This window comes from Mauremys reevesii, linkage group 25 (genome assembly GCF_016161935.1).
Source record: "Mauremys reevesii isolate NIE-2019 linkage group 25, ASM1616193v1, whole genome shotgun sequence".
NCBI lineage: Eukaryota > Metazoa > Chordata > Testudines > Geoemydidae > Mauremys > Mauremys reevesii.
The window spans coordinates 18,580,654-18,608,553 of NC_052647.1; the positions used below are offsets into that span (position 1 = coordinate 18,580,654).

General features: G+C 46.2%; 1 protein-coding gene across 1 annotated transcript; it reads right to left on the minus strand.

Annotated features, from left to right (window-relative positions):
* Positions 1-9,916: 9,916 nt before the first annotated feature.
* On the minus strand, positions 9,917-22,599 carry LOC120390885 (keratin, type II cytoskeletal 5-like). Its single transcript, XM_039513841.1, has 9 exons — positions 22,027-22,599; positions 20,635-20,846; positions 19,822-19,882; positions 18,530-18,625; positions 18,196-18,360; positions 14,327-14,452; positions 11,303-11,523; positions 10,862-10,896; positions 9,917-10,233 (listed from the first exon to the last, which is right to left on the minus strand). Exons 1-9 carry the CDS (start codon positions 22,597-22,599, stop codon positions 9,917-9,919), a joined length of 1,806 nt encoding a protein of 601 aa, XP_039369775.1.
* Positions 22,600-27,900: the final 5,301 nt, after the last annotated feature.

Genomic DNA, 27,900 nt, shown 5'->3' on the forward strand with positions numbered 1-27,900 from the left:
AACGCGGGGTCTGTCGGTGTTACACTTACACCTGAAGCCCTATGTCTGCCTTGCTTCCAGTCCTGTTCCTGCCCTGCTCAGTGGCTGACTCCTGGTTCTTGACTAGCTCAGACCGCTATCCCTGCCCACCCCTGCCCCAGTACCTAACACTAATTCCACTTTGCATTGCTATCTTTATGCCCTTTGCATGCTCATAACTAGGGTGACCAGACAGCAAGTGTGAAAAATCGGGACAGGGGCTGGGGGGTACTAGGAGCCTATATAAGAAAAAGACCCCAAAATCAGGACTGTCCCTGTAAAATCGGGACATCTGGTCACCCTACTCATAGCACTTTGCAAGCAGCGTCTGCTTAAAACTCACACCACTCCTCCAGGGAAGTAAATAAGGTTTACTGATGGGGACAGGAAGGCATGAAAAGTTTAATGCATTTGCCTGTGGCTTTGTGAGCTGGGATTAGAACGCAGGCTCTTCCTGGCTCCTTCTCGGGCTCTTTTCTGCTCTTAAGTGTGGTCTGAATTTAGCTATGCAAAATAGGAACAAGATGCGCGTTTGCCAAACCTGGCTGTGCGTGAGCTCAGACTTACGGTTGCCTGGGAGTTGTGCACTCTCTGATCCATGGTGTTCCACGGATGGCCAAACTGTGACATGGTGATTTTTAAAGCACACCTGCCCTCTGCTCTTTTGGCAGCTTGCGCATGAGCACGGCACGTGGCACATTTGGACTCCATGCCTGGGAGTTTCAAAGGGATTTAAGGGACTTGGGTGCTCAGCTCATAATGACTTTCAGTGGGAACTGGGCTTCGAACTCCCTTAGGGAAATTCCAGCCCCTGCCTCTGGGGTTTTTGCCTCTACTTCTGATAACACCCCTGCAAATGTGTACATGTAACGTACATACGTGTGATTGTGTTGTACAGGTCCTGCTCTGTGCCTAATTCACCAAGGAGAAAAAGCCTGTGACAGGCCCAGCCAGCAAGCACGGGTGCTTTTACTTTAGCTGCAGCCAGTCATGCTTTCAGCTCCGGAGGTCCCGAGTTCAATCCCCAGTATACTGGCCAACGTAGCAAGACGCAAATTGCTTTCGGTTTTCTTCTAACAGACTTTTAGCAGCACATTTTTACAAATGCGGCCACACTGAAGCAGCTTTGACCCATGCAGCACAGACCCTGATCCATAGCTTCACAGTCTGAAGTCCTCATCCTGGAAACTCTTGTATCGTGTGCCCCAGAGCATGAATGGTGGTGGCAGTGCTAGGCATGGGTGTAAGTAATGTTAAGGGTGGATGGTCTTCACACTAAGGGCTTGTCTACACTGGGAGGGGGTCGGTATAAGATACGTATCTTATTTCGACTTATCTCCCGTCCTCATGGCGTGGGATCGATGGCCGCGGCTCCCCCCGTCGACTCTGCTACCGCCGCTCGCCCTGGTGGAGTTCCGGAGTCGATGGGAACACGTTTGGGGATTGATATATCATGTCTAGACGAGACGCGATATATCGATCCCCGATTAATCGATTGCTACCCGCCGTAGTCTGGACGTACCCTACAGCTATGTCTGCAGTGCACTTGGAGGTGTGACCACAGCACAAGCTGGGCAGACAAGCTGCAGACTCTGGCTGTGCACTCGCATTGCTAGCCTGGGCCATTGCCAGCTCATGCTGCAATCACACAGCCGGCTGCAGTGTAGACATACCCTAAGAGGGACTATGATAAATCGCAAACCCTCCACCCACCCTCTGACTCACTAGGGCACAGAGTAAGTGTGTGGTGTGGGCTGAGAATGAACATGCCTGAAGAGTTCAGACACTGTGCTAATGAGATACTTGGCTACGTTTTCTCCTCTTTGGGCTCATCCCTGCCACTATGCGAGAGTAACCTGGGGGCTGTGCAGCCTCCATCTCATTAATGCAGGTCACTCTCTGTCAAGTGCATCTATTTATTTTTAAATCTTGCCCAGTGCCGTGATACCAAGACTGTGGCTTTAATGCGTCTCCTGCAGCACATGATATTAAACCAGGGATTTAATTATTAACCAATCAGGATGCTTTTATTATGTTATTAACCAATTAAATTATCAACTTCCACTAAGTTATATATATATATATCCTCACAGCAAATAAGTTATCTAAACATTTTCCCTGTCATACTGTTTAAATATGAATTCACACGATTGTGGTTCTTTTGGGTAATGTTGATTGCTAATTTGGCTCCTGAACCACGGAGGTCTGAGTATCACTGGCTTAGTGCAAAAATCAGGCCTCAGGTCTGCATAGGATCAAACATGGCTAATCCCTATATTCTTTTCAGACACTAGTAAAAACGCAAGGTCTTGGACAACCAGTGACTAGGACACTGGACTAAAAATCAGGACTTCTGTGGTGAAATCCCAGCTCCATGGAAATTGGTGGGAGTTTTGCAACTGACTTCAATGAGGCACAATTTCACCCTGGGATTCTATTTCCCAGCTGTGCCACTGGCGTTACGTGAGACCATATCAATGCTCTGTGCCTCAGTTCCCCCATCTGTAAAATTGAGATAATAATGCATCCCTTCCTTTGTAAATCCCATCAAGAGCTGTAGAAGAAAAATGTTACCACTAAGGACCGAATATGATTGTTAAATTTGGACTGTATTAACTATTTTATTATATATTCAGTCCAAATTATGTCTGAGAAAAAGACAATAATAAAGGAGACGAAACACAGAGTGTATTGTCTGACTGTGGGTCAGATTTTCAAAGGCACAAAGAGCAACTAAGCACCCAATTCCCACTGCAAGCTGATTACTTCTGGTGGCCCCCTTAGAAAAAAAAATTTTTTTGGCTAATTTCTGAAATTTGAAAAAGTCAAGGAAAATGTCAGTGAAATTTCTGCCTCTAGAATTTTGGCATTTAAAATGTTCAGAAAAGGGAGAGATTTTTCCCCATTTTTTTTTTTTTGCTCTAGCGAAAAAGATAATATCAATCACAGGGCTGTAAAGCAACAATCTCTCTTGTCTGCTATCCGGTCTCCAATAGCGATCAATGCCAATCATTTCAGAAGATATGTAACCCCCTAAATACCTCTCAATAAGCCAATCCTCTCCAACGGGAACATTGCTTCCCCCAAACAACAAAAGACTAATTTACAGTGTGAAGAAGGAAATTCGAGGATTAGCGTAACTGCAACAGCGCTACCCGTCACGCCCACACATGGAAAAGCAGGAGTGAACGAATTCCTGGCTGTTTTAAAGCCCTGCTTGGACTCAGCCATAACTAACGCAGTTCCAAACCTGAACAACTGGATTTTATTCTGGGATGGGGGATGATCCACCTGGAGCCAGTCTGGGTCTACATGTTTTCTCTCTCATATATCTTAACAACATGGGTGTGGACAGAAGGAACAAACGTCTCTTCTCTCTCCAGTGATGCAACAGACACAGAGGTTGGCATTTTTGACATATCATGTTAATATGAAAACATATTCTGCGGGGATATCTCTAAAAACTTGCATGGGAAGAATCCATGGCTCTGTGCCCAAAAAGTAGAAAACAACCATACTGCAATGCAAAGTTGCTTGAACATGCTGTGCACTGGGATGAGAAAAAGAGTTGTATTCTGATCTCATTTGTGTTTTTGTCAGTCCAGAGTAACTTCAGAGATTTCTGTAGGCTTTAGCCTTGCCAAGTCTTGTGGTTTCTATTGTGAGTCTCGAGAGAGCTGATGTTTTTCCTAAAGCCCCAGCTCCTGGAGTCATGTGAACATATGAGAACCTCTGCTTGCTCTCTATTGTTTTTGTCCATTTCTAGCCTTTGTAATTGTAGCGGAAACCTTGAAAACATGACTCACACACATCCTAAACGCTCACAATCCAGAAGGTAAATAAAGGCTTATTCCTCACCTCAAATGAGCTGAGTGTTCCTTAGCCTCAGCTAACAATCGGTGCCAGTTCCTCAACTACACTAGGACATCCTTGTCCTGAAGCCAGCAGATCCAGATCCTTGTGCAAAGCAGCTGCAGGTGTGGAGCAATCCCAGCAAGTCCTAACTCACATCCACCCTGGCAGCCAGATCAGGGGGCATGGCTGGGGAAAATTACACTCAGTTACAGTGGTGGAGGAGGCCATGAAAGAAAGTTGTGGCCAGGCAATCTCTATGCTGCCCAAATGATTCCTCAGAGCCACAAGCTGATGATGCAACCCTCAGGCAGCTCTTACTTGTGCTGCGGTAGGTGTGGGTGCCCGGCTTGGTACAGATGAGGCCATAGATTAGGGGAGCGTGAAGGTGGTTTAAGGATGATCCCTTCTGGCTTTAAATGCTATGGCATCTTGGCATGACTTCCCCCTCCCAAGAGCTGTCCAGATTCTTTTCGTGTGTTGTTTAATATTGGGGACAGTTTTTCTAGTGTTAAAATGCACCAGATCGTCTCCATCTATTTGGATTCAGTTGATGGAGTATTTTGTTTACATGCCTGAGCAAGCGCTCCTTTTTAAAAATTATTTATTGTTTTGGCTGCAAAGATAATCTCTGCTGAATTCTTCCCCGTCAGGAGTTTTGGAAAGAGGCCCAGGAGAAAGGGAGAGGGAGCACAAAGGAATCATTTTTATCTGTGTTCCTTTGGAAGGCAGAGAGCACTCAAGCATCTCCAGATCTTGGGAGCGCTCGTGACCAAAGAGCCGTAATGATCAGAGTTCCGTTTTTGCCACGACTGAGCAAGTTCCCTTTTTTTCCACCAGGTGGTGCCAGCTGATGCACATCTGAATCTTTTAGGAGGGATGGGAATCCACTTTGTCTGTGTTGTCATCAATTTGCTAGCAACAAAACCAGTCGTCTCCAGCTAGTGGTGCACTTGCATGGTGCCTCCAGCACTTGTGAGGATGGGTGCTCCTGGGCTGACACCCCGCCTCGGCGTGTCTTACTCAACTCTAAGTAACCCAGTGAACCAGCCACAATCCATTCAGCAAGAGCCAGCTCAAAGCGCTAGATGGCGAAGTTTATTTAGAGGCAGCAGCAACATGGGAACAAAACAAATGAATCATTGAAGCTAACAAAACAAATCCTCAAGCAAAGACGACAGTGGAGTGCTTGGCTCCTCAGCCCTGGCTAGATCTGGTCGCCCCATCTCAAAAAAAGAGATATTGGAATTGGAAAAGGTTCAGAAAAGGGCAACAAAATTATTAGCGATATGGAACGGTTGCCATATGAGGAGAGATTAATAAGACTGGGACTTTTCAGCTTGGAAAAGAGACGACTAAGGAGGGATATGATCGAGGTCTATAAAATCATGACTGGTGTGGAGAAAATAAATAAGAAAGTGTTATTTACTCCTTCTCTTAACACAGGAACTAGGAAGCACCAAATGAAATTAATAGGCAGCAGGTTTAAAACAAACAAACAAAAGGAAGTATTTTTTCACACAATGGACAGTCAACCTGTGGAACTCCTTGCCAGAGGATGTTGTGAAGGCCAAGACTATAACAGGGTTCAAAAAAGAACTAGATAAATTCATGGAGGATAGGTCCATCAATGGCTATTAGCCAGGATGGGCAGGGATAGCGTGCCTAGCCTCTGTTTGCCAGAAGTTGGGAATGGGTGACAGGGGATGGATCACTTGATGATTACCTGATCTGTTCATTTCCTCTGGGGCACCTGGCATTGGCCACTGTTGGAAGACAGGATACTGGGCTAAATGAACCTTTGGTCTGACACAGTATGGTCGTTCTTATCTTTGCAGTCTCCAGTATCTTCTCCGGGCTAAACTAATCGTGGCAGAGTCTCCGATGGTATGGAACAGCATAGCTCCTTAAAAGTCAATGGAGCGATGCCGACTTACTAGCTGGTGGGCCAGATCTCCCCAGCCTAGCAGCAGGGGGGTGAATGGAGAGCAATAGCTCGTCCATATTGCCTTGAGACATTGACCGAGATTTTCCGTGCTGAATAAGAAATTTCAGGGGGAGTTGCATGGCTGCATCCCCCTGTCAGCTTTGAAATCCCTAGCCACTGTGATTCTCCTGGCCTTTCCAAGTGTAATGCAGTCCACCCAGTGCACCTCCTTCCCCGCTTCTCCTTCACTGCAGGGTTCTGCCACTGAAGGAGACAGTTTGGTCCCCTATTGTTTTGAAAAAGTTGTGCCTTGTTAATATGACGGCTGCTACGTTTGCCAACATACCAAGGATTAAACCAGACACCTCTGGAGCTAAAGACAAGTAGCTACAGCTTTCTAGACAGGGCTGTAAGAGACTCATCTCCTCTGTGGATCCAAGCACAGGTGAGGCCCCGAAACCCACAGTCACCTGTGGATCACATTAACATAGCGTAGCTTTAGTTATTATTTCTATGACATGAACACCTAGAGACCGTAATTTTATAGAGAGCTGTATTGTGCTAGTCATTACATGTATATATAGTAGGAGACAATCCCCGCTCCAGAGCGTTTACAATCCCAACACCCAAAGGAAGCATCATTATCTCCAGTTAACAGATGGGGAACTGGCTCCCAGAGAGATTAAGTGACTTGCTCAAGGCTGCACAGGAAGTCTGTGGCAGAGCGAGGAGTACTTCAAAGCATGGACGGAGGTGGGGGATGTTGGCGGGGGGGGACACAATTTAAAGGTTTGGCCGCCCACCGAACAGCTCGAGTCATGAGCCCCCTCCCTTGGCAGGCTCCACCCCTTAGCCTCAGTCTCCCCGCCCAGCTGTTGCTCCTGCCTCTCCCCACTGGGCACAGCTCGCAGCTCGTCCAGTCTCGGAGGTCACCTGACAGGCTCGGCTCCGCCAGATGCCATGCAGGGAGGGGGCCCAGCGGCACCATGTGACCGAGCGCGGATCTGGCTCTGAGTCAATGGGAAACTCACACGCGGGAGTGGGGCGGCCCGGCCCTGCCCCAAAGCCCTAGAGGCTGGGTGGTTTCCAGCCATGGCTTCCATTAGCCCCCCCTTCCCTCCCCCAGGTTCCTGTGTGAGACCAAACACACACCGGGGCAGGTGACCCCATGGCAGGCCCAGCCCCGCACACTCTGGGGAGAGGCGGAATTTGCCCCCTATGCACAGCTTCATTGGCCTGGCTGGAGGGCCACTGCCCTCCCCAAATATGGAAGTCAAACTACACCTACGCCTAAAAGCCTCTTCTGCTACAGCAGAGGCGGGCAAACTTTTTGGCCCGAGGCCACATAGGGGTTGTGAAATGGTATGGAGGGCCGGGTAGGGAAGGCTGTGTCTCCCCAAACAGCCTGGCCCCTGCCCCCTCTCTGCCCCCTCCCACTTCCCGCCCCCTGACTGTCCCCCCTCAGAACCCCCGACCCATCCAACACCCCCTGCTCCTTGGCCCCTGATCGCCCCTCTCATGACACCCTGCCTCCCGGGACCCCACCCCAACCCAACCCCTGCTCCTTGGCCCCTGACTGCCCCCTCCCAGGATCCCCCACCCCCCAGGACCCCAACCCCAATCCAACCCTCCCCCACACATACTCCTTGTCTCCTGACCGCCCCTTCCCAGGACCTCACCCCCCTATCCAACCTCCCCTGCTCCCTGTCCCCTACCCTCTTACTATGCTGCTCAGAGTGGCAGGACAGGCTTACTGGAAAGCCTGAGAGGTGGGCGGGCACAAGCTGCTCTGCCCACACAGCGGCATAGCTTCAGGGGAGGGGGAACAGCTGGGGAGGGGCCGAGGGCTAGCCTCCCCAGCCGGGGGCTCAGAGGCCAGGCAAGACAGTCCCGTGGGCCGGATGTGGCCCGTGGGCCATAATTTGCCCACCTCTGTGCTACAGGCTAATGCTGTAACCAAAAGAGTATCCGTCTTTCCTGTAAAAGCAGGAGAGTTTAGCTTCAGTACGGCTCTTAGAGGCTGATGTGCAGTATTGGAGTAGGCGGCCATGCAGGGAGAATATCATTCCTTTTGTACCTATTCCATAATAAAGCTGCTCTCTCTGACCCAGAAACACCGAGGGAACAGAGTGGCTGTGAACCCCACCTGCCTGCAGTGGGCCTATGACGGCTTCACGCCGGGGATAGGACACTTGTTCTTCAGATCCAACCATCGCACAGGCTTCAAACAGCTGAGCCTGGCATTTAGTCTCTCTGTGGGAAGAGCCACTAGATGGCGCCGTGACTCACTCCACCACTTCTACGCACGTTATTAGATGCAGTATTGCAGGAATGGTACCACTCAGAGCAACACCCCGCTGTGCTAGGTGCTGTACAAATACAGAGCAAAAAGACAAACAGGGGGCATACACAGTAGGAGTAGAGCGGTTGTTTTACCTCTGTTTGGCACTGGTTGCGATCACTGCAAAATTACTGGGTCCAGTTCTGGGTTCTCACAGTTCAAGGAGGATGGTGATAAATTGGAGGGGGTTCGGAGAATGATTAAACAATTGGAACACATGCCTTACCATGATAGACTAGAGGGAGTCAAATTTATTTAGCTTAACAAGGGCCTGGTCTACACTGGGGGGGAGGGTGGGAAATCGATCTAAGTTATGCAACTCCAGCCACGTGAATAACGTAGCTGAAGCCGACGTACTTGGATCTACTTGCTGCAGTGTCTTCACTGCAGTAAGTCAATGGCTGACGCACTCCTGGTGGAGTACTGGAGTCGACGGGAGAGGGCTGGGCGGCCGATTTATTGCGTCTAGACTAGACATGATAAATCGACCCCTGCTGGATCGATCGCTGCCCATCAATCCAGCGGGTAATGTAGAGAAGGTGAAGGTGTGACTTGATCACAGTTTATCAGTGGGCTTGGCAGAATTTGATTTTTATCATTGTGACAGATAATACCCATGCTACCTCCAGTGGAGGTATCTTCACTGCAGTAGGTCGACTGCTGACGCTCCCCCTATGCTTCTCACTCCAATGGAGTACTGGAGGCAACAGAGACCGCTCGGCGGTCGATTCATTGTGTCTTCACTAGACGCGATAAATCAACCCTCACTGGATCGATCGCTCCAGAAGTAAGTGTAGACATGCCCTAATTCTAAGCTACCGCCGTGCAACGAAAGACTAACCCAACCAGCAGTTTAAGGCAACGGCCTAGCTTAAAAACTCAGCCGCATGATGTTAATGACACAATGCAGTTTATTGGTGATGCACAGAGCGAAAAGCCGCAGGTCCTTTAACAACGAGCGAAGAACAAGGCAACGCTGTTACATTTTATGAACATCACACAGGAGTGGGAAAAAAAGTAGGAGAGATGTGTTGACTCATGGCCTCTATTAATGTTCATGATGGTAAATGGGTGGGATTCATGCCCTCTGCAGAAAGCCAGTACAATGAACCATATTTCTTGTCCTGATCAAGCCCTGAACCATCTGTGAGCTGATGCAGTGAAATTCAGGAGACAGTGGCGGAGTGGAAAAACCCACGGTTACTTCATGAGTGTGGAAATAACCGTGGACATCCACAGCAACCAGAACGCTGAAAATGTAGGGCCTGATTCTGATTTCACTTACACTGGCATAACTCAGGAGTTCGTCTACTGAAGTCAACGGGCCTGATTCTCTGCTATCCTGCACCCTGCGCAGTTATTTACGGGGAGTCTCACACACATATCGCACCACGGCAGGGCAACGGAGAATCGGACGTGATGGATTTACACCAGTGCAGGACAAACATAAGGGAGAGGAGAATCAGGCCCCCAGTCATTACACTGGAGTAAAATTGGTGCAGTTGACAACAGAGCCAAGTCCTGAATGAGGCAAAGCTATAGGGAAAATATATCAACGCTGCTACAGTTATCTCAGTTTCCCAATGAACAATGGGTCAGATGCCAACTCTACTCTCTCAGTTACTCCCATTCAGACCTGTTGACTTCAGTGCAACTGAGGGCAAAATTTTGTCCCAGGATAAGGGGGATTTTTCCCCGTGAATGTTGAAAGGTGGGGTGGGAGTTCCCGTCACCAAGCAGCAAAAACCTGGGTTAATTCAGAGTTGAGTTTTTCCATTTTATCTAATTAATTTTTTGCTTGATGAAGAGGATGTCGAGACATATTTTATGCTAGAGCTGCTTCCCCCTCCAGAGGTGACCCCCCCTCCGTAGCCAAAACTGCTTCCTCCTAAACCAATCCCACTTCCACCGACACTGATCCCACCTTTACCACCAATTCCAAAACCACTCCCGCTGCCAATTCCAAGCCCGAGACCACCTCCACCGCCACCAAGACTGAGGCCACTTCCACGACCTCCACCTCCTCCACCAAGGACATATCCGCTTCCAACTCCGCCACCGCTGCCAGCTACGCTGGTGGTGCTGCTGACCACAGCTGCAAGAAAAACATCCCTCTGGTTATTCAGGGAGCAGCTTGTGATTCCCAAAGAGAGACAAATTCTGGTGTTACATCTAGTTAAGCTGGTTAAAAATTATCTGCCACTGTTTTTTGATGGAAATTTGGGGTTTTGACCAAATAAATTTTCTCCTTGGAAAATTGCCATTTTTCTTTGAAAAACCATATACCTGAAAACCAAAATATTCAAATTCAGAATTGCTGCTGAAATGCCTCATGGGAGTTGTAATTCGGACGTGTGCCTCATATCCCCATTCCCCTCTATGGACCAAGCTCCATAGCTGGGCTACAGCTCCCATGATGCACCATGGCCAAGGACTTCCTCATGCACAGCCTCTGTTCACCAAGAGATGAGACCATGGTGCATCATGGGAAATGTAGTCCAACCAGGGAACCCAGCCTATACAGGAAAATGGATGTTTGAGGCACCCAAACTACAACTCCCCTGAGGCATTATGGTGGCATTTCTGAATTGAATTTCTTCAGGTTTTGGCTGAAATATTTAGTTTTTTGCTATTCTGGCCAAAATATCAAAAATACGCACACCCCTTTATTTTCAGACCAGCTCTAATTCTGACAAATGAAGGTGAATCCTTGAGATACTTACAGATGCTCACAGGATCAGCATATTCTCCAGACATCCTGTTGGGGAAAGAAAAGTAATTCATATAAATCACCCCATAAATCACTATAATACAATTACTAAACTTTGAAATGTAGAGGGCTTAAATGCTTCCCAAAAGGACAAGGGGTCTGATTCTCATTCACACTAATTATGACAACATTTGCAAAAGATCTCAGGGGCAGATTTTCAAGGGCTCCACACCCAAAATTTTCATAAGAGCCCAGCCGCTCATGATCATTGGAACTAGAGTCAGAGGGCCAATGTTCTCTGCCAGGACTTTCATTGGGAAGACACCAGTGGAACAGGGAATGTGGGGAGTTAATCTGGAAGCAACTCAGCCTCATAGACAGAAACTTTGCTGATTTATTCCAGCTGAGGATCTGGCCCCATAATTACCATACACTATTTGTGTATTGCACCTACCTGCACTCTTCTCCCTCCAGCAGTTTCCTGTAGGTGGCAATCTCAATATCCAGGGCCAGCTTGACGTTCATCAGCTCCTGGTACTCCCGCAGCAAACGAGCCAGTTCATCCTTGGTGGTCTGAAGGGCGTTCTGAAGATCAGCGAGCTTACCCCGGGCGTCTTTGAGGGCCAGCTCCCCGCGTTGCTCAGCATCGGCAATGGCCGTTTGCAGCCCAGCAATCTGTAAGGGACAAATCATGAGAGTCTAGTATTGGGAATTGTGACCAGGCTCATTCGTGTCTGCGGAATGAGTCTGGAGGTGATACTTATGCTGACTCACCTACTCTTTGTTTGGCTTTGGAGTTGTTTATTATATAACCTTGCTTAAGTGATGTTTTATAGGTTGCTATGTAGGTGATGTTTTGATCATAGGATGTGCCTAAATTGGGCCACCATGGATATAAAATATCTGCTGCCGAGAGGCAGTCAGAGGAAAACAGGAGAAAGTCCATGATATCGAGTAAAGAGTGTAGTAACCTGTGTAATCAGAGTGTAGTCACGTGTGCATGACCAGTGGTAACCAACCAACTGGAAAAGAGCAATAATCAGATGAAAACAGCGTGGGCAGCAAACGTCCTGCAAACCGAAGCTTGCGCAGGTGTATTGTAGGTGTTGCATAAAACCCGTAATACTGTACTTGATGGTGATTGAAAGAGAACTGACGGATATGTTATTTGGATGTGTCTAAAATGTGGTGGACCGTAAGGGGTAGTCGGAGGTACATAGAAGAAATCCAGCATGACCCACCTACGCCACAAGAGGAGGCAACTGGCCATTGTCTTTTTTCTGGATATCTGTCATTCGTTGCTTTAGTAATAATTGAAATCATAAGGCATGCTTTTGGGTCAAAGAAAGGTTTGAATTAATAAACCTAAGAGTATGTCTACACTTAAAACCCTAAAGCGGCATAGTTGTTCCGCTGTAGCGCTTCAGTGTAGACGCAACCTGTGCCGATGGGAGGGGTTCTCCTGTCGCGGTAGTTAATCCACCTCTCCGAGAGGTGGTAGCTTGGTTGATGAAAGAATTCCTCCATCAATCCAGTGCTGTCTACATCGGTGGTTAGGTCAGAATAGCTACATCTCTCAAGGGGGTGGATTTTTCACACCCTGGAGAGATGCAGTTATACTGATGTAAAATCCTAGTGTAGACCAGGCCTGAGTGTCCAGCAGCCAGTGTCACCCAAAGGGCAAGCTATGTAGTTAGTGAATTTCTAGCCCCTTGGATTTCTTTCTCTCTTCACAGTATAGAAGGACGGACATGAGCACCCAACTCTTTAACCATTTTTGTTCCTCTCCAAAGTCCTGACAGAGAAACACCTGCAAACAGAAGGCTAACTACTGGGAGTGGTTCCATTGAAATTCTTAGGGCAGGTCTACACTACGGGGTTAAGTCAACCTAAGTTATGCAAACTCCAGCTAGATGAATAATGTAGCTGGAGTCGACGTAGCTTAGGTCGACTTATTGCAGTGTCTACATCGTGCTGGGTCAACAGGAGAAACTCTCCCGTCAATTTACCTTATGCTTGCCAAGGGATAGCTCAGTGGTTTGAGCATTAGCCTGCTAAATCCAGAGTTGTGAGTTCAATCCTTGAGGGGGCCATTTAGGGATCTGGGGCAAAAATCAATACTTGGTCCTGCTAGTGAAGGCAGGGGGCTGGACTTGATGACCTTTCAAGGTCCCTTCCAGTTCTAGGAGATAGGTATATCTCCAATTTTTTTTTTCTGTTTCTGGTGGAGAACCAGAGTTGATGGGAGGGCAATCTGCGGTCGATTTAGCGGGTCTTCACTAGACCCACTAAATCGACCCCCAGTGGATTGATTGCTACAGCACCAATCTACAGTAAGTGTAGACATACCCTTAAGATAGAAAGCACTATAGATAAAATTCTCAAAAGCACCTGATTTAGGAACCTAAGTCCCATTTTCAAAAGGGATGTAGGCCCAGGTCCAAAAAGGTACATACACTCCTAACTTCCATTGATTTCAATAAGGGTTAGGCACCTGGGCTCATTTGAAAATGCCTCTGTAAGTGCCTAAGCCACTTTTGAAAATGAGACTTAAAGTTCTAATTTACTCAGACACTTTGGAAATTTTTGCCTTTAGGTGCTTTCGAAAGGTTTACCCTACATTCCTTGCTGTTGTATGGGTCAGATCCTGCATATATAACTGACTGAATTATGCAGTTTCCAGGAGTTCTGCTGTTTATTATTGGTTTTTAATGGTGTCATATACCAATCCGGATCATGGAGGAGAGTGTATTTTACTCCATACCACATTCCTTCCAGAATGCCAGACAGCACTGTTTGAGATACCTGTGACTATTCCAAGATGCCTTGAAATGTCAGAAGAGTTTTGCACTTAAATATAATTGGCCACATCCTCAGCTGGTATAAATCAGTGCAGCTCGATTGATTTCAATGAGTCAAAAAACCACAGAAATGTAGGGCTGGAAGGAACCTTAAGAGGTCATCTAGTCCAGGTCTCTGCCCTAAGGCAGGACCCAAGTATACCTAGCTACATCAATTTTTATCAGACGAGGACTTGGCCCAGAGAGCTTAAACAGAATCCTTTGACTTTAGCAGTTCTTTACATACCAGAAAACCAGTATTTCTAATCCAAGCATTCAAAAATCAAGAGTTAGCTCCCCCAAAATCGTAAGACTGGCTTTCAAATCAAAAAAAAAAATTGTATGTCCAGGTTTTTGAACCTTTATGACATGATGGAGACTCATTTCCAAGCTTTACTCTGCAATCATGAGAGCTAGAAACTTAGTTAAAAAACAAAATAAGTAAATAAACAAATAGAAGTAGAGATTCTCAAGACATAACTAGACTTCGAGAGCCGGGGCTTTAAGAAAAACACCAGATGTCACAAGAGTTGGCAACGCAGAGAGTAAGTATCACTCACAAGGTTACAGAGCTCATTAACATGGTATGTAATAAACACCACAAATCATGTCGATTCCATAATTAAGGTCTTTCCCACCTGTTTTTTCACACTATCTATTTCAGCTTTCAGCCTCTGGATCACCCGGCTCACTTCAGCGATCTCGTTCCTGGTGACCTTCAGGTCTTCACCGTGTGTCGTGGCCGTGACCTGAAGCTCTTGATACTGAAAGATACAAGCCATAAGGTCATTAGAAAAGATTTTCATACCTGGAGTTGAAGACATGTTTCAAATTTCCAATTTCCCAATTTCAAATTGGGAAAAACTTGAATGCAATTTCCCCTCTGTTTTTCTACCAGTGGATGATTTTTTTTATGCTGTTGAAAATTATCTAAATTTTGACATTTTTCTATTTTTTTCATCTTTAAAATAAATAAATAAATTGGAAGAGGAACTAGGGGGAGATGGGAAAAAAATGCAGTTTCTTCTAACCAGCTGTCAGCATAATATCAAAGGAAACGTTTACCAATGTGTGTGAGATGTTCAGATCATAGAGTCATAGATTCTACCGCCAGTAGGGACCACTGTGATCATCTAGTCTGACTTCTTCTATAGCAGAGGTCACAGAACTTCCCCTCAAATAATTCCTAGAGCAGATCTTTCAGAAAAAACATCCAATCTTGATTTTAAAATTGTCAGGGATGGAGAATCCACCACCACCCTTGGTAAATTGTATTAATAGTTAATTACACTCACCGTTAACAATGTATGCCTTATTTCTATTCTGAATTTGTCTAGCTCCAACTTCCAGCCATTGGATCATGTTATACCTTCCTCTGCTAGACTGAAGAGCCCATCGTTAAATATTTGTTCCCTGTGAAGGTATTTATCGACTGTGATCAGGTCACCCCGTAATCTTCTCTTTGTTAAACTAAATAGATTGAGTGCCTATAAGGCATGGAATCCTTCAATCATTCTCGTGGCTCTTCTCTGAACCCTCCCCAATTTATCAGCATCCTTCTTGAATTGCAGGCACAAGAACTGGACACCGTATCCCAGCAGTGATCCCGCCAGTGCCAAATACAGAGTTAAAATAAACTCTCTACTCCTACTCATGATTCCCTTCTTTATGCATCCCAGGATCACGTTAGCTCTTTTGCCCACAGCATTGCACTGGGAGCTCATGTTTAGCTGCTTATCCGCCGCAATCCCCAAATCCTTTCCCAAGTCACTGCTTCCCAGGATAGAGTCCCCCAGCCTGTAAGTATGGCCTGCATTTTTATTCCCAGATGTATATGTAACCCACACACCTTCTGAGTGGGGTGTTCTGTCCCATCTAGTGGCATTGAGACCACTTAGAGAGAGAGAGAGAGTTAATGAGTCTCCTCTACAGTCTTAGCTAAGGGCCATATGCAGGGCCGGTGCAACCATTTAGGCGACCTAGGCGGTCGACTAGGGCGCTAGTATTTGGGGGGGCACCATTTTCTTCAGCAGTGACCGCAGCGGCCGGATCTTCAGCCACCCCAGTCGCTGCTGGCATTTAGGCAGAGGGAGCTGGGGCAGGGGGACGCAGGGAGGGCTGCCTGCAGCAAGTAAGGGGGGGGCGGCACGCAGGGGAACTCCCCACCCCAGCTCACCCCTGCCCCGACTCCTCCCCGAGCACGCCGTGGCCGCTTCACTTCTCCCGCCTCCCAGGCTTGCGGCGCCAATCAGCTTAGGTGCCGCAAGCCTGGGAGGCGGGAGAAGTGAAGCGGCCACGGCGTGCTCGGGGTGCTCGTGCACAGAGCAGGGGTGAGCTGTGATGGGGGGGGCCTCAGGGCAGAGGGGGGTGGAGAGCTGCCGCGGGGGGGGGCGCCTCAGGGCAGGGGTATGGGGGGGGAGGGCACAAGGTGGAAGTTTCACCTAGGGTGCAAAACATCCTTGCATCGGCCCTGGCCATATGGCTTTTAGCTCATGCACTAAACTCCAGAGACCCCCGGTTCGATCCCGCCCGCTGACAACTGAGGTCTGTCAGCATCACATATAGATTTACATTTAGCCACATTAAAACACCTGTTTGCTTACGCTCAGTTTACCCAACCATCTGAATCAGTGACCTCTCCTCTTCGTTATTTACCACTCCCCCAGTTTGCGTCATCCGCAAACTTTATCAGTGATCATTGAAAGTTTTGAAAATTGTATCCTCTGTCTTTATGACAGTTGGGCAGCGGATGGAAGCTCCATTTCATGAAAAATTTGAGGTTTCAAAATTTGTAATTCTCCATCAAGGCAAATTCCAAAAAAAATATTGTTTGGGGATGATTGAAACATTTGTTTCTGAAAAATCCAAACATTTCATCTTGATTTCCAACTGTTTCTTTTGTAATATATCATATCATTTTAAAAATTGAAATGAAAAGCCCTTTCACCAGGAAAAAATAATTGAAATGTTTCAGTCTGACCATCTTCAAACTTTTCCCCCCTCGCTTTTCTTCCAAAACGAAATTCGGGTGAACTTGACCTGATTTTGTGAAGTGGTTTGATTTTGGCTGAATGGAATAGTCCAAAGGACTATGGTTCCATTGGAATTTCTCCAAACAGTATTTATGTTTGTTTCATAATGCATCTAGCACACTTTTAGGCCCCACGTGAACAAATACTTTAATAACAGTTACTAAGCATCAGAGGGGGAGCCGTGTTAGTCTGGATCTGTAAAAAGCAACAGAGAGTCCTGTGGCACCGTTAAGACTACCAGATGTATTGGAGCATAAGCTTTCGTGGGTGAATACCCACTTCGTCAGAAGCATGTAATGGAAATTTCCAGAGGCAGGTATAAATATGCAGGCAAGAATCTGGCTGGAGATAACGAGGTTAGTTCAATCAGGGAGGGTGAGGTCCTCTGCTTGCAGCTGAGGTGTTACTAAGCAGTGCTATGACTGACACATTAATATATGAATTAAGTGGGATGGAAAATCCATATGGGTCCCGTCACTTATCCACAGGGATCACGTAAGGACATTCCAAGGGAATCCTACTTTGACCCCAGAAAATGAGAGCACAGCTGTGGAAGTTGAGGCTGATGGGATTAGGATGGCTTGATATGCTGAGGAGCGCCATGGGTAACCTCCACTGGAAAAACTGGCGTGTAGTTACCGTGTACTTAGGGTGACCAGATGTCCCGATTTTATAGGGACAGTCCTGATTTTTGGGTCTTTTTCTTATATAGGCTCCTATTACCCCTCACCCCCATCCTGATTTTTCACATTTGCTCTCCGGTCACCCTAAGTGTACTAGACTGACAGAGCTATTGTCATTGAGGACATAAGAGAGTGGCTGAGAACTTGGTTCTATTTCCATCTCTGCCACTGCCTTGCTGTGGGACCTTGGGCAAGGCATTTGACCTACCTGTGCCTCAGTTTCCCCATCTATTATCAAGCCCTATGTAATGTATGGATGAAAAGCTATGGATAAGAGCTAGCTGGTGATACACCAGTTCCAATTGGGTCTTGCCAGAGCCTCTCAGATTTATAGAGTCACAGAGTTTAAGACTAGAAAGGACCACAAAAGCATCTAGCCTTACGTCCTATATATCGCAGGCCACCAGCCACACTCAACATTCATTAAACCCAACAACTGAAATTAGACCAAGGTACTGCAGCCCTCAGGAGACTAAACTCTTAAAGGTACAGTTCCCTACGCTAGGCATTATTATTATTCACGATGGTGAAGACGGATCATTTTGTGGTTAAATTAACCAGTAGAACTGGGTTCTATGCCTAGCGCTGACACGGATCTCCTGGCTGACTTTGGGCAGGTCACTTTTCCACTCTGCTGCCTCAGTTTCCCCATCTGTGAAATGGCGATAATGAAGCTGACATTCTTCTGCCAAGTGCTTTGCGTGCTATGGATTCAAAGCACTGGGTCACAGCGACCTATGGGGAGAATTCTCAATCTACTCTTATATGCTCCATAGCAGCACGATGACTCACCCTACTTTGGTACCAAGCCTCCGCCTCAGCCCGGCTCCTGTTAGCAATGTCTTCATACTGAGCTTTGACCTCGGCAATGATGCTGTTCAGGTCCAAATCTCGGCTGTTGTCCATTTGCAGGATGACGTTGGTGTCTCTCATCTGTCCTTGCATCTGAGCTAGTTCCTGTAGGTAACACAGCACTGGACATAGTATTCCACTAGTGACCTCACTCCTTCCAGGAGTTGCATCGTGCATACATAAAGCAGAGAAAAATGTGACGGGTCTTCCAGTTACAACATTGTCATTGGGAAAAGAGCAATATGGGAAGGAGCCTCTGAATTAGGAGCCTTACCGCTTCATAGACAGCTCGCAGGAAGTTTATCTCATCGATGAGGGAATCCACTTTTGCTTGAAGTTCCATTTTTTTCATGTAGGCAACATCCACTTCCTGAAAAAACGCATTAAATGTTGGGACAACGCTACCGAGGGCAAGAGATATTGTGTATGAGTCTGATCCTGTTTACACTCAGGAGTTTGTTTTCTCTGCAAAAGTTGTCTCAAGTTACCAGGGCCACCCAGAGGATTCAGGGGGCCTGGGGCAAAGCAATTTTGGGGGCCCCTTCTATAAAAAAAGTTGCAATACTATAGAACACTATATTCTTGTGGGGGCCTAGGGCAAATTGCCCCACTTGCCCCACCCCTCTGGGCAGCCCTGCGAGTTACTCTGCTCAAATTACTAGCTCGAGTGAGAGCAGCCACCCTGGAAGCAACACTGAACCAACCCAGAGCTGTAGCCTGTATCTGAGTCCCCACTGCATTACGCCGCTTAACTCGAGCTAGAGATTTGTGTGTGTGGGGACAGGAATCGGGTTGGGGCAACACCCGAGTCGTACCTAGAGCTAACACTGCAGTGAAGGCACAACCCAAAGCTGTTTTACACCAGTCTGGCCTGCTAAAGCAGTGTAAAGGGGTCTTTGTGCAAATGACTCAGGCCTAGGAGTGGAGTTGTATTTCCTTTGAGTTTGGTACCAAAAGACCATTGAGGATTGGGGTCTCAGTTGCTGCAGATTCACGCTGATGTAACTGAGAGCTGAATTTGGCCTTTTAAATGTTTTGGCTGCATTTTCCACTAAGGTTCTGTTTATAAATGGTTAACAGATGTTATAAGTGTGTTACAGACATGTATTGTTGGTGGTTATAAGCACTTTGGTTGATGGTGTTATAAGCAACCTATTGGTCTGTTGGACTCCATAACAAACGACAATAATCTATTTATTAAAATTATTAACGAATAAATATTTAAAAGAGACATTAATATTAAGCATGGCCAATTTTTCTTTGTCATTTCTTTCAAGAAAAATACAATCCCTCCCCCTTCCCCCCCGCCCCCGAAATGACAATGCAATAAATAAGATGCTTAAATTAATGCAACAACTGTGGTTACCAACTTCAGGACACAGGATGGATTTGTCCTGGATTTTAACAGAAGTTATAATACAGAGGAATTTCTCTTTGCAGTATTATCTTTTTCATTATTGCTTGTTCAGTGTCTACAATTCTAAACATCTGCAACAGTCTGCTGCCTTATTCTCAGATAGCTATAGAATAATAACAGAAAGCAAGAGAGAGAGATGCATTGCCCACCTTTTTGAGCACCACAAATTCATTTTCTGCAGATGTGCGCCTGTGGACTTCCTCTTCAAATCTGTTGGGTAAAGAGATATGTTTGAATTCTACCTTCTCAACTATGAGGAAAAAGTCGTAAGCCGTGGTGCAAGGCATGTGGCTGCCAGGTTCTTACATACAATGCTAATCTCTGGCAACGTCATTTGGATGATGACTGCTAACTGTGAAGCCTCCAATGTAATACTTTGTTGCAATGGACCAGAGATAGTATTCAACACATTACACTCTTAACTCAATACAACAGTAGTTTGGACCTGGAGCATTGCTGTGTTTTTTGGATCAGTACCATAGTTTTGCTATTACATCATGAGTGTGTCCCCTTTATCATCTTCAAGCCAAGATTATGTTTATCTTGGTGATTAAGACTGAGATTTCCAAGAGTTTACATGGAGTTAGGCACCCAAATTGTACTAAAAGATACTACAGTGATGAGCATGTTAGAAGTGTAAGATAAGATAATATGATATAAAATAAATATATCATTGGATAGATAGATTTCCTATGCTATACAAATAATTTTTTCCAAGGTTGATGAGCATACCATAAAATCTGTATACGGTTCAAGGCAAACATTGCTTATTATGTTAATTATAGCCATGAGAATTGTCCTGAAAGCAGAGCAGATTTGATTATCCTGTAATTACATGATTTAAAAGCTCTTGGTATTTTAGTAGGAATGAAAATAGCTCCCGCATGAACCACAACCAGAAATCCATGCCACGGAAAGGCAACAAAACCATTACATTTCTCAGGCTGGTCTTTCTGACTTACTTCTTTCTGAAATCTTCCACGAGATCTTGCATGTTCCTCAGCTCTCCATCTAGCTGACCTCTGTCAGTCACTAGGCTATCTAGCTTCCGCCTCAGATTATTGATATATGCATCAAAAAGAGGGTCGATGGGGATCTTAGTGACTGTGCCCTGCTGCTGCAAGAGGTCCCATTTGGTCTCCAGCACCTTATTCTGCTGCTCCAGGAATCGAACCTGAAACCCAACAGGCAAGAGGATGTTAATTGTTGGACAATATCCCTATGGCATTGGGCCAGACTCTGCTGTTAGTTATACAGGTGTAAATCAGGCTCGGCTACATTGAAGTTAGTTGATAGAATTACTCCCACTAAGAGAGATGAAGCAGAAATCCTTCCTGGTTCTTCTTTTGGAATCAAGAAGAGAGGGGAAGCTGTCACATTGGACCATTGATGGACCAGCTCCTCAGCTGGTGTGAATCAACTTAGCTCCATTGAAGGCCATGGAGATACACTAATTAATGCCAGATGAAGCTTTGGCTCTAGTAATGGGAGTCAGTTTACAATAGCTGCTGATTTACAACGGCTAAGGATCTGGCCCTATATAAGTGCTAAGCAAAGAGGTAGAATATTCCACTCTGGCATTTTCAAGGAAAAATTAAGATAAAGTATAATAAGGAAGTTGGTTATCCCCAAATAGCTGCATAATAAATAAAATAATAATAATTAGATAGATAGATAGATAACTTTATTAAACCACATAGTAAGTACATTGAAGTCACTTTAGACCTGATTCAGCAAGATACTTAGGAGCACATATAAATTTAATCATGTGAGAAGTCCCATTAAAATCCACGGGCTGACTCACATGCTTGATGCATCATCGTGCAATTACGCCCACATTTAAGTATCTTGTCAAATCCAGTCCGCTACAGCTAAGATTCAGATCCATAAAAGCCAGCCGCTGTGTTGTGGAGGCAAAAATGTATGAAATACAACTATGGAGATAGAGGGAGACAGATGGGAGGCAGGGGGGATGGAAAAGAGAGAGAGAAAGAAAGAGATTAAGTTTTATTTGTACTGTTATAAACATCTGGGAAAAAATGTGCTTGGCATAGACATTGCAAATAACTCCTAGTTATTGCACATCATTTAATGCATTCATGTCCAACCCAAACCTAGGACCCTTACTTAGTTTTTCAGTCAGTCCTTACTTGACATCAGTAATAGGTTGCATGAGTAAGGAATGAGTAAAAATGGAATAAGGAACTAACTCCTAACCAGGATGCTGCCTCGAGATGTGTTCTTCAAGGCCAACATCCAAAAGGACTAATTAACACCTTCTTCTTCTGCAGAACATGGACGTCTCCCATGCTGTTGGATTCCTCGTGCCTGAGACGTTGAATTGTTGGTCTCACCTTGTCGATGAACGATGCAAATTTGTTGTTGAGGGTCTTGATCTGCTCCCTTTCCTGCACTTTCACTTTCTGGACCTCCGGGTCAATTTCGATGTTGAGGGGCGCCAGGAGGTTGGGGTTCACGGTGACTTGCTGGATGCCGCCAGGAGACCAAACAGGACCAGCTCTGCCACCACCAAAGCCTCCGCCACCGTATCCCCCACCAACCCCGTATCCTCCACTGACATACCCACTAGAGGAAAATCCACTGCTGCCACCAAATCCACCACCACCACCATAACCAGCACCACCAAATCCACCACCACCAAAGCTGCCACCACCACCGAATCCAAGTCCCACACTCCGGAAGCCTCCACCCCCTATGCGGATGGAAGTGCTTTTGTTTCCGCCCAGGCTATGGAGGCTCCTGCTGCCAAAACCACCACTGTACCCTCCGCTTCTTCTCCCAACGCGAGACAAAGAAGCGGAACTGAAGCCAGCTCTGTTGCCACTGGAAGTGATAGTGGTGGTTGCAGAGCGTCCACTGAAACCCCTAGCCCCGCTCCCAGACTTAGAACTGAACTTCCTGTTCATGGTGACCTGTCGGAAAGAAGAAACCAAAGGGTGTGATGCAGGATGAGAGAAGAGAGAGAAAGAGAGAGAAACGAGACTGAGCCCCCTCTGAGATGGAAGCTGTGGCTTCCCCTTATATACGATTGCAGGGCTGGGCTTGGTTGAGGCTAGTTAATTCATTAAGACTGTTTACGGGCTTGGTTTTGCCTTGCAGCAACTCACCTTTTTCAACCCCCTTAAACACACCTTTGAAGTGGGTAAAAACACAGACATCCCTTGTCAGCGTTCATGGAAGGAAATTATCTCTGTTACTCAATGATCATCCCCCCTCGCTTTGTCTTTTTTTTCCCTGCACAGAACTCGTTAATGCAAAATAATTCAAAGGAATCTACAAGGGTTTTAATTACGAGTGTGAACGCTGTGCAACATCTTACTTCAAAGCCGCGTGGTTGGGACATCTCCTTCTCTCCGTTAGCAACTAGACGTTTTTATGGCCGTATTCAGCTCTCACTGAAGTCGGTTTTATATTACAACTTTAAGGGGCTTAGTCCCGGATTCTCAAAGGTGTTTAGGGTACAATATAAAGAAGAAGATTAGTAATGTATATCGATCTATCTATTCTAAGTGACATAGGTGCTTAGGAGCCTAAGTATCTTTGAAAATCAGGGGATCTTAATTCACATAGGTGCTCTTGAAAATGTCACCCTCAGCTAGTGGACATCGGTGCAGCTGCTGGATCTGGCTTTATGACTCCCTTGAGGTTCACTCTCACTTCACTGAGATTTCATCCCCACCAGCAGTTGGTGTTGTGTTGTGACCGCTCCCTATCACCAGTATTGTCTCACTGTTTCTTTAAACTCCCCCATCTGCCTGTATCCACCTGTTGTCTCTTGTCTTATACTTCAGTTGCAAGTTCCTTGGGGCAGGGACCGTCTTTTTGTTAAGTGTTTGTACAGCACCTAACACAGTAGGGTCCTGTCCCATGACTGGGGCTCGTAAGTGTTACACTAATGCAAATAAATAACAAGACCACACTGGCCAACAACCTGCACTGCTAGTGACCTGTGTTCTATCAGCTCTGGACCTATTCCAGCACTCCTGACTGACAGGTAAAGTCCAATTTCTGTTCACTGGTAATTTTGCCTGCGCTACAGGTTAACCACTGAGCCTTTTTCTGCAAAGAGTGGGGTCTAATTTGCAGAACGACTGAGCATCCACAGCTCCAGCCAAAAGCAACGGGAGCTCCAGCTGATCAGCATTTCGGACAGCTAAGTCAATATGGCACATTTCACAAGCATTACGTTTTCCTGCTATAAATAAAGACGGACCCCTGCTGGTGTTTTGCTGGGAGTCTTACACTTAGGAAACTAAGGATGAGCGTTGAGCTACATGAAGCATTTTCTTTCTTGCAAGAGAGCATGTCACGGCAAGAGGGTATTAAGGTTCTTAAGTATGGCTGAATGTTATTGATGTTTCTTTATAATACATCGCACAGCCATCATTACATTCCCTCTTCCCCCAGAGCACGAGCGTTTGCTGGGTCAGAGCCCCCACTGATGTAAATCAACATCGCTTCACTGACGTAAATGGAGACACACTCATTTACGCCAGCTGAGGAGCTGTTTGAAAGTGAGGTTGGAACAAGGGCTTGATTCTGATCTCAATTATCCCACAGCAAATCTGCAGTAACCCAAGTGAATTCATTCAAGCCTAACTGTCCAGTGCCTTGCACTCTGCATCGTCAGTTTCACCTGTGCACACTAAGTGAGCGTAAAGTCCGTGTCAGAGCGCTCCCTTTTTGATATAGTGCACGTGAAAATGACTGCACAAGGGGCAAAGGTGGTGGGGAATCCGACAGTTACTTTACAGAGCTCACACATTTCCATTTACAAAAGGCCAAAGGCATGCCTCTACTCCCGTGTAAACTGACGTGAGTTTCACCACTGACTCCAATGGATGCATGTTTGGCTGCCAAGCCCTGAGTGAAACCACCGGGAGTTTTGCCAGTGGTTAAACTAGAGTTGGGATTTGGCACAAACCCTGGGAATGGCGAGGAGAGTGCAGGGGGATGACCCAACTTGTGCTTTCATGCAAGAGCTTGGTTCAAAACTCAAGAGAGCAATAGGAATTGCACAACGCTGTTTCCCAGCAACATGCAGCGTCGAGCTGTTTGCAAAAACTGGTAACGTGGTTATTTTATATACACATCAGAACAGCATTTTTGGAGCCTAGCCACCCAGTAACAGGTGTTGCATTTAGTGCTGGACATCCTCCTGGCCACTGACACGAGCAGATTTTGCATGGCTATCCGACAAGGCTCAGAAAGCTGTCCCACAGGTGTGAGCATCTTCCATGCTCGCAGCGTGCTCAACCTTGGCAATGTACCTGCCATTCTACTGTACTGTACCCCTATGTATATCGCTCAGCAACATGGCATTTCTTATGCCTGCTTGATTCCTTGTGTGGCACTGGCGTGATGGGTGCCGGTAGCAACTTGCATGTTCCTTGACATTCATGTGTCACCCTGTTCATGGAGCATGGACCCCTGAATAACTGTCCAGATTAGGTTCTCATCAAGTCCAAGTTGCCAAGTACATACCACAGCAGGAGTATAACGGTGTGGAATTTACAGACACCCCATTGACAAGCCTGATTTTTATTCAGCCAGGCTGGCCCCCAGGGGGAAAGTTTAATCATAGAATCATAGAATCTCAGGGTTGGAAGGGACCTCAGGAGGTATCTAGTCCAACCCCCTGCTCAAAGCAGGACCAACCCCAACTAAATCATCCCAGCCAGGGCTTTGTTAAGCCTGACCTTAAGAACCTCTAAGGAAGGAGCTTCCACCACCTCCCTAGGGAACCCATTCCAGTGCTTCACCACCCTCCTTAGACTGCTAGAGATCCTGGGTTCAAATCCCAGGACAGTGCTGGCAGAAATAGAATTGCTTTCCCTGTAGTTCACCTGGCAGGAGCTTGTGCAGCTGCTTCAGAGCCCCACTTACAATGGGTGTATGGTTGTTGTAACTCTGTACAGCAGTGTTTCTAGTACGGGAGGCAGGAAGGCGGCATGAAATTCTCTGCCTTGTGTTATACACAAGATCAGATTAGACGTTATTAGCGATCCCTTCTGGCTTTTAAAAGCTATTAACATTGACATGACTGTTAATACAATCCAAATCCTGGGACTGGGACTATGACTGCGGCCAGCCGTCCGAGGCTAAAACTGTGTCAGGTGATTTGTGTACTAAGAGAACTATTTCAGTTAGGGGGGGTGTTTTTGCCAAAATAGTTATGCTGGTACAACCCGTAATGTGGACAGTACAGGAATAAGCTATATTGGCATAAGCCATTTTTTGTAATAGTATAACTGCATCCACACTATACCACTAACTATATCAGTGACGTTAAAGTGGTACAACTTTTGTGTGGCATCAAGGCCAAGAGATGAGGTGGAACTCCCAAGATTTGTTCCTAAGATAGGAATGCATCTTGTTTATTAGTGGTAATGTTTCATACCTCTCTCAGACCAAGGAGTACAAGGGGTTACCCTGCTGAGCCAGAGAGTGGGCCAAATTCTCCTCTTTCTTACACCTAAAGCTGGGTGAAAATTTTCAGGTGAATCCTTTTTTCGCTGAAAAATTGGGTTGATCAAAACTATTCATGAATTTGGGTCAATTTCAGCAAACAGCTTCAGCTGAGAAAGAAAAACAATTGGAATTGCTGAAATGAAATGTTTCGACTTTTCGTTTCGGAACGACGTTTTGCTCGGTGGTTAACGTAAATGTAATTTGGAAAAAAAACACATTTAAAAATGTTGAAAACCCCATGAAAACGAAACAAAACGCAACTCAAAACTGAATATGTTTTTGTTTCAGATTGAAATTAAACTTTATTCAAGACAAAACCATTTTTTCCCCAAATTTTTGAGATGACCCCTAAACCAAAAAATAGATTATTTGCCCAACCCTAGTTATTCCTTCATTTTCAATGGACCTGCACCAGAATTTTGGCCCATTGGGATTAATGTATTGTGATACAGCATGGCCAGAGGGCAGCAGGAGAGGGTTACAAGGGAGCCTTATTCCCTGTAAGGGGAAGAAAGTTTGCTATAGATTAACTAGAGCACCTGACGCCAATTAGAGCACCTGAAGCCAATTAGAGCACCTGCAGTCAGTCACATGATAAAAACCCCTGCTTCAGTCAGGCAGTGTGGGAGTAGGAGCAGAAAGGATTGGTGTTGGAGCAGAGAACAGTTTGGAGAAGTGTTGCGGTGGGCTAAGAAGTCCTAGACCCCCGGCTTGTGCAGAGAGAGGGCAGGAAGCCCCCCACAAGCTGAAGGGCAGGAGAGGGAAGTAGCCCAGGGGAAGGAACCATCAGTTCAAGTGGTTCACCACTATCCTCAGGGCCCCTGGGCTGGGACCTGGAGTAGAGGGCAGACCCAGGTCCCTCCCTCTCCACTCCCCTCCTCTAGGACACTGGTGGGGCAATTAATATTCCAACTTAGGGGCAAGAAATGGCGCCCTGAACCCCCCCCAAAGAAGAGAAAGCGCGAGACCCATCATAATAGTGCCGGCAATTTGCCACAGTATCCAATGCAAGGAAACTCAGTGGAGGTTATGAGATTAACTCTGCAACTTTAAAAGGATCCTACAGATGTACACACTGCCATAGAAAGTCAATGGGAGTCAGATGCCTGAGTCCTTTAGCCCCATTTGAAGGCCTTGGCTTAGAAGAACACAGAAAATGTTTCTTTCACGGCTACAACAAGTACAGTAGGAACACACAAAGCAGAGAGCAAGCTACAATCCATGATAGCATCCAGACGGCAGAAATGTCTGAGATTTTTTTAGGGTAGTAGACAGGAAGTTGGATACAAAGTGCAGTAGCGATGGGGGCGTGGGAATGGATTATCTTCAGGCCCAAGATCTTTTGGTAAAACTTTGCTGGGAGGGAAATTCAGAAGAAACAAGCTCTCTGGTCACATCAGTTGCGTTACTGTGATGTTACCAGTCACTTTTTCAGTGATAGCGTTGGGTGTGAGCCTGTGGCTATTTGGTCTCAATAATAATAATACCTACCTCATTTACAGTGTTTTTCATCAGTGGATCTCAAAGCGCTTTACAGAAGAGGTCGGTATCATTATCCCCATGTACAGGTGGGGAAACTGAGGCACAGAGCCCTGTCCAAGGTCACCCAGGGAAGACGTGGGCGAGCTGGGAATAGAACCCAGGTCTTCTGAGTCCCAGTCCAGTGCTCTGCCCACTACACCACAATAAAGGAAATCGTCTGGCGCTCAGGTGATAGTGACTACAGTTCCTAGGCT

Excerpts from the sequence above, each read along its gene's own strand:
- LOC120390885 (XM_039513841.1), bottom strand. The coding sequence starts at position 22,599 with ATGAACAGGAAGTTCAGTTCTAAGTCTGGGAGCGGGGCTAGGGGTTTC. Across the intron at positions 20,847-22,026 it reads TTGCATCGTTCATCGACAAG|GTTCGATTCCTGGAGCAGCA; the intron begins GTGAGACCAACA and ends GTTGGGTTTCAG. Across the intron at positions 11,524-14,326 it reads TAGATAGTGTGAAAAAACAG|ATTGCTGGGCTGCAAACGGC; the intron begins GTGGGAAAGACC and ends TGTCCCTTACAG.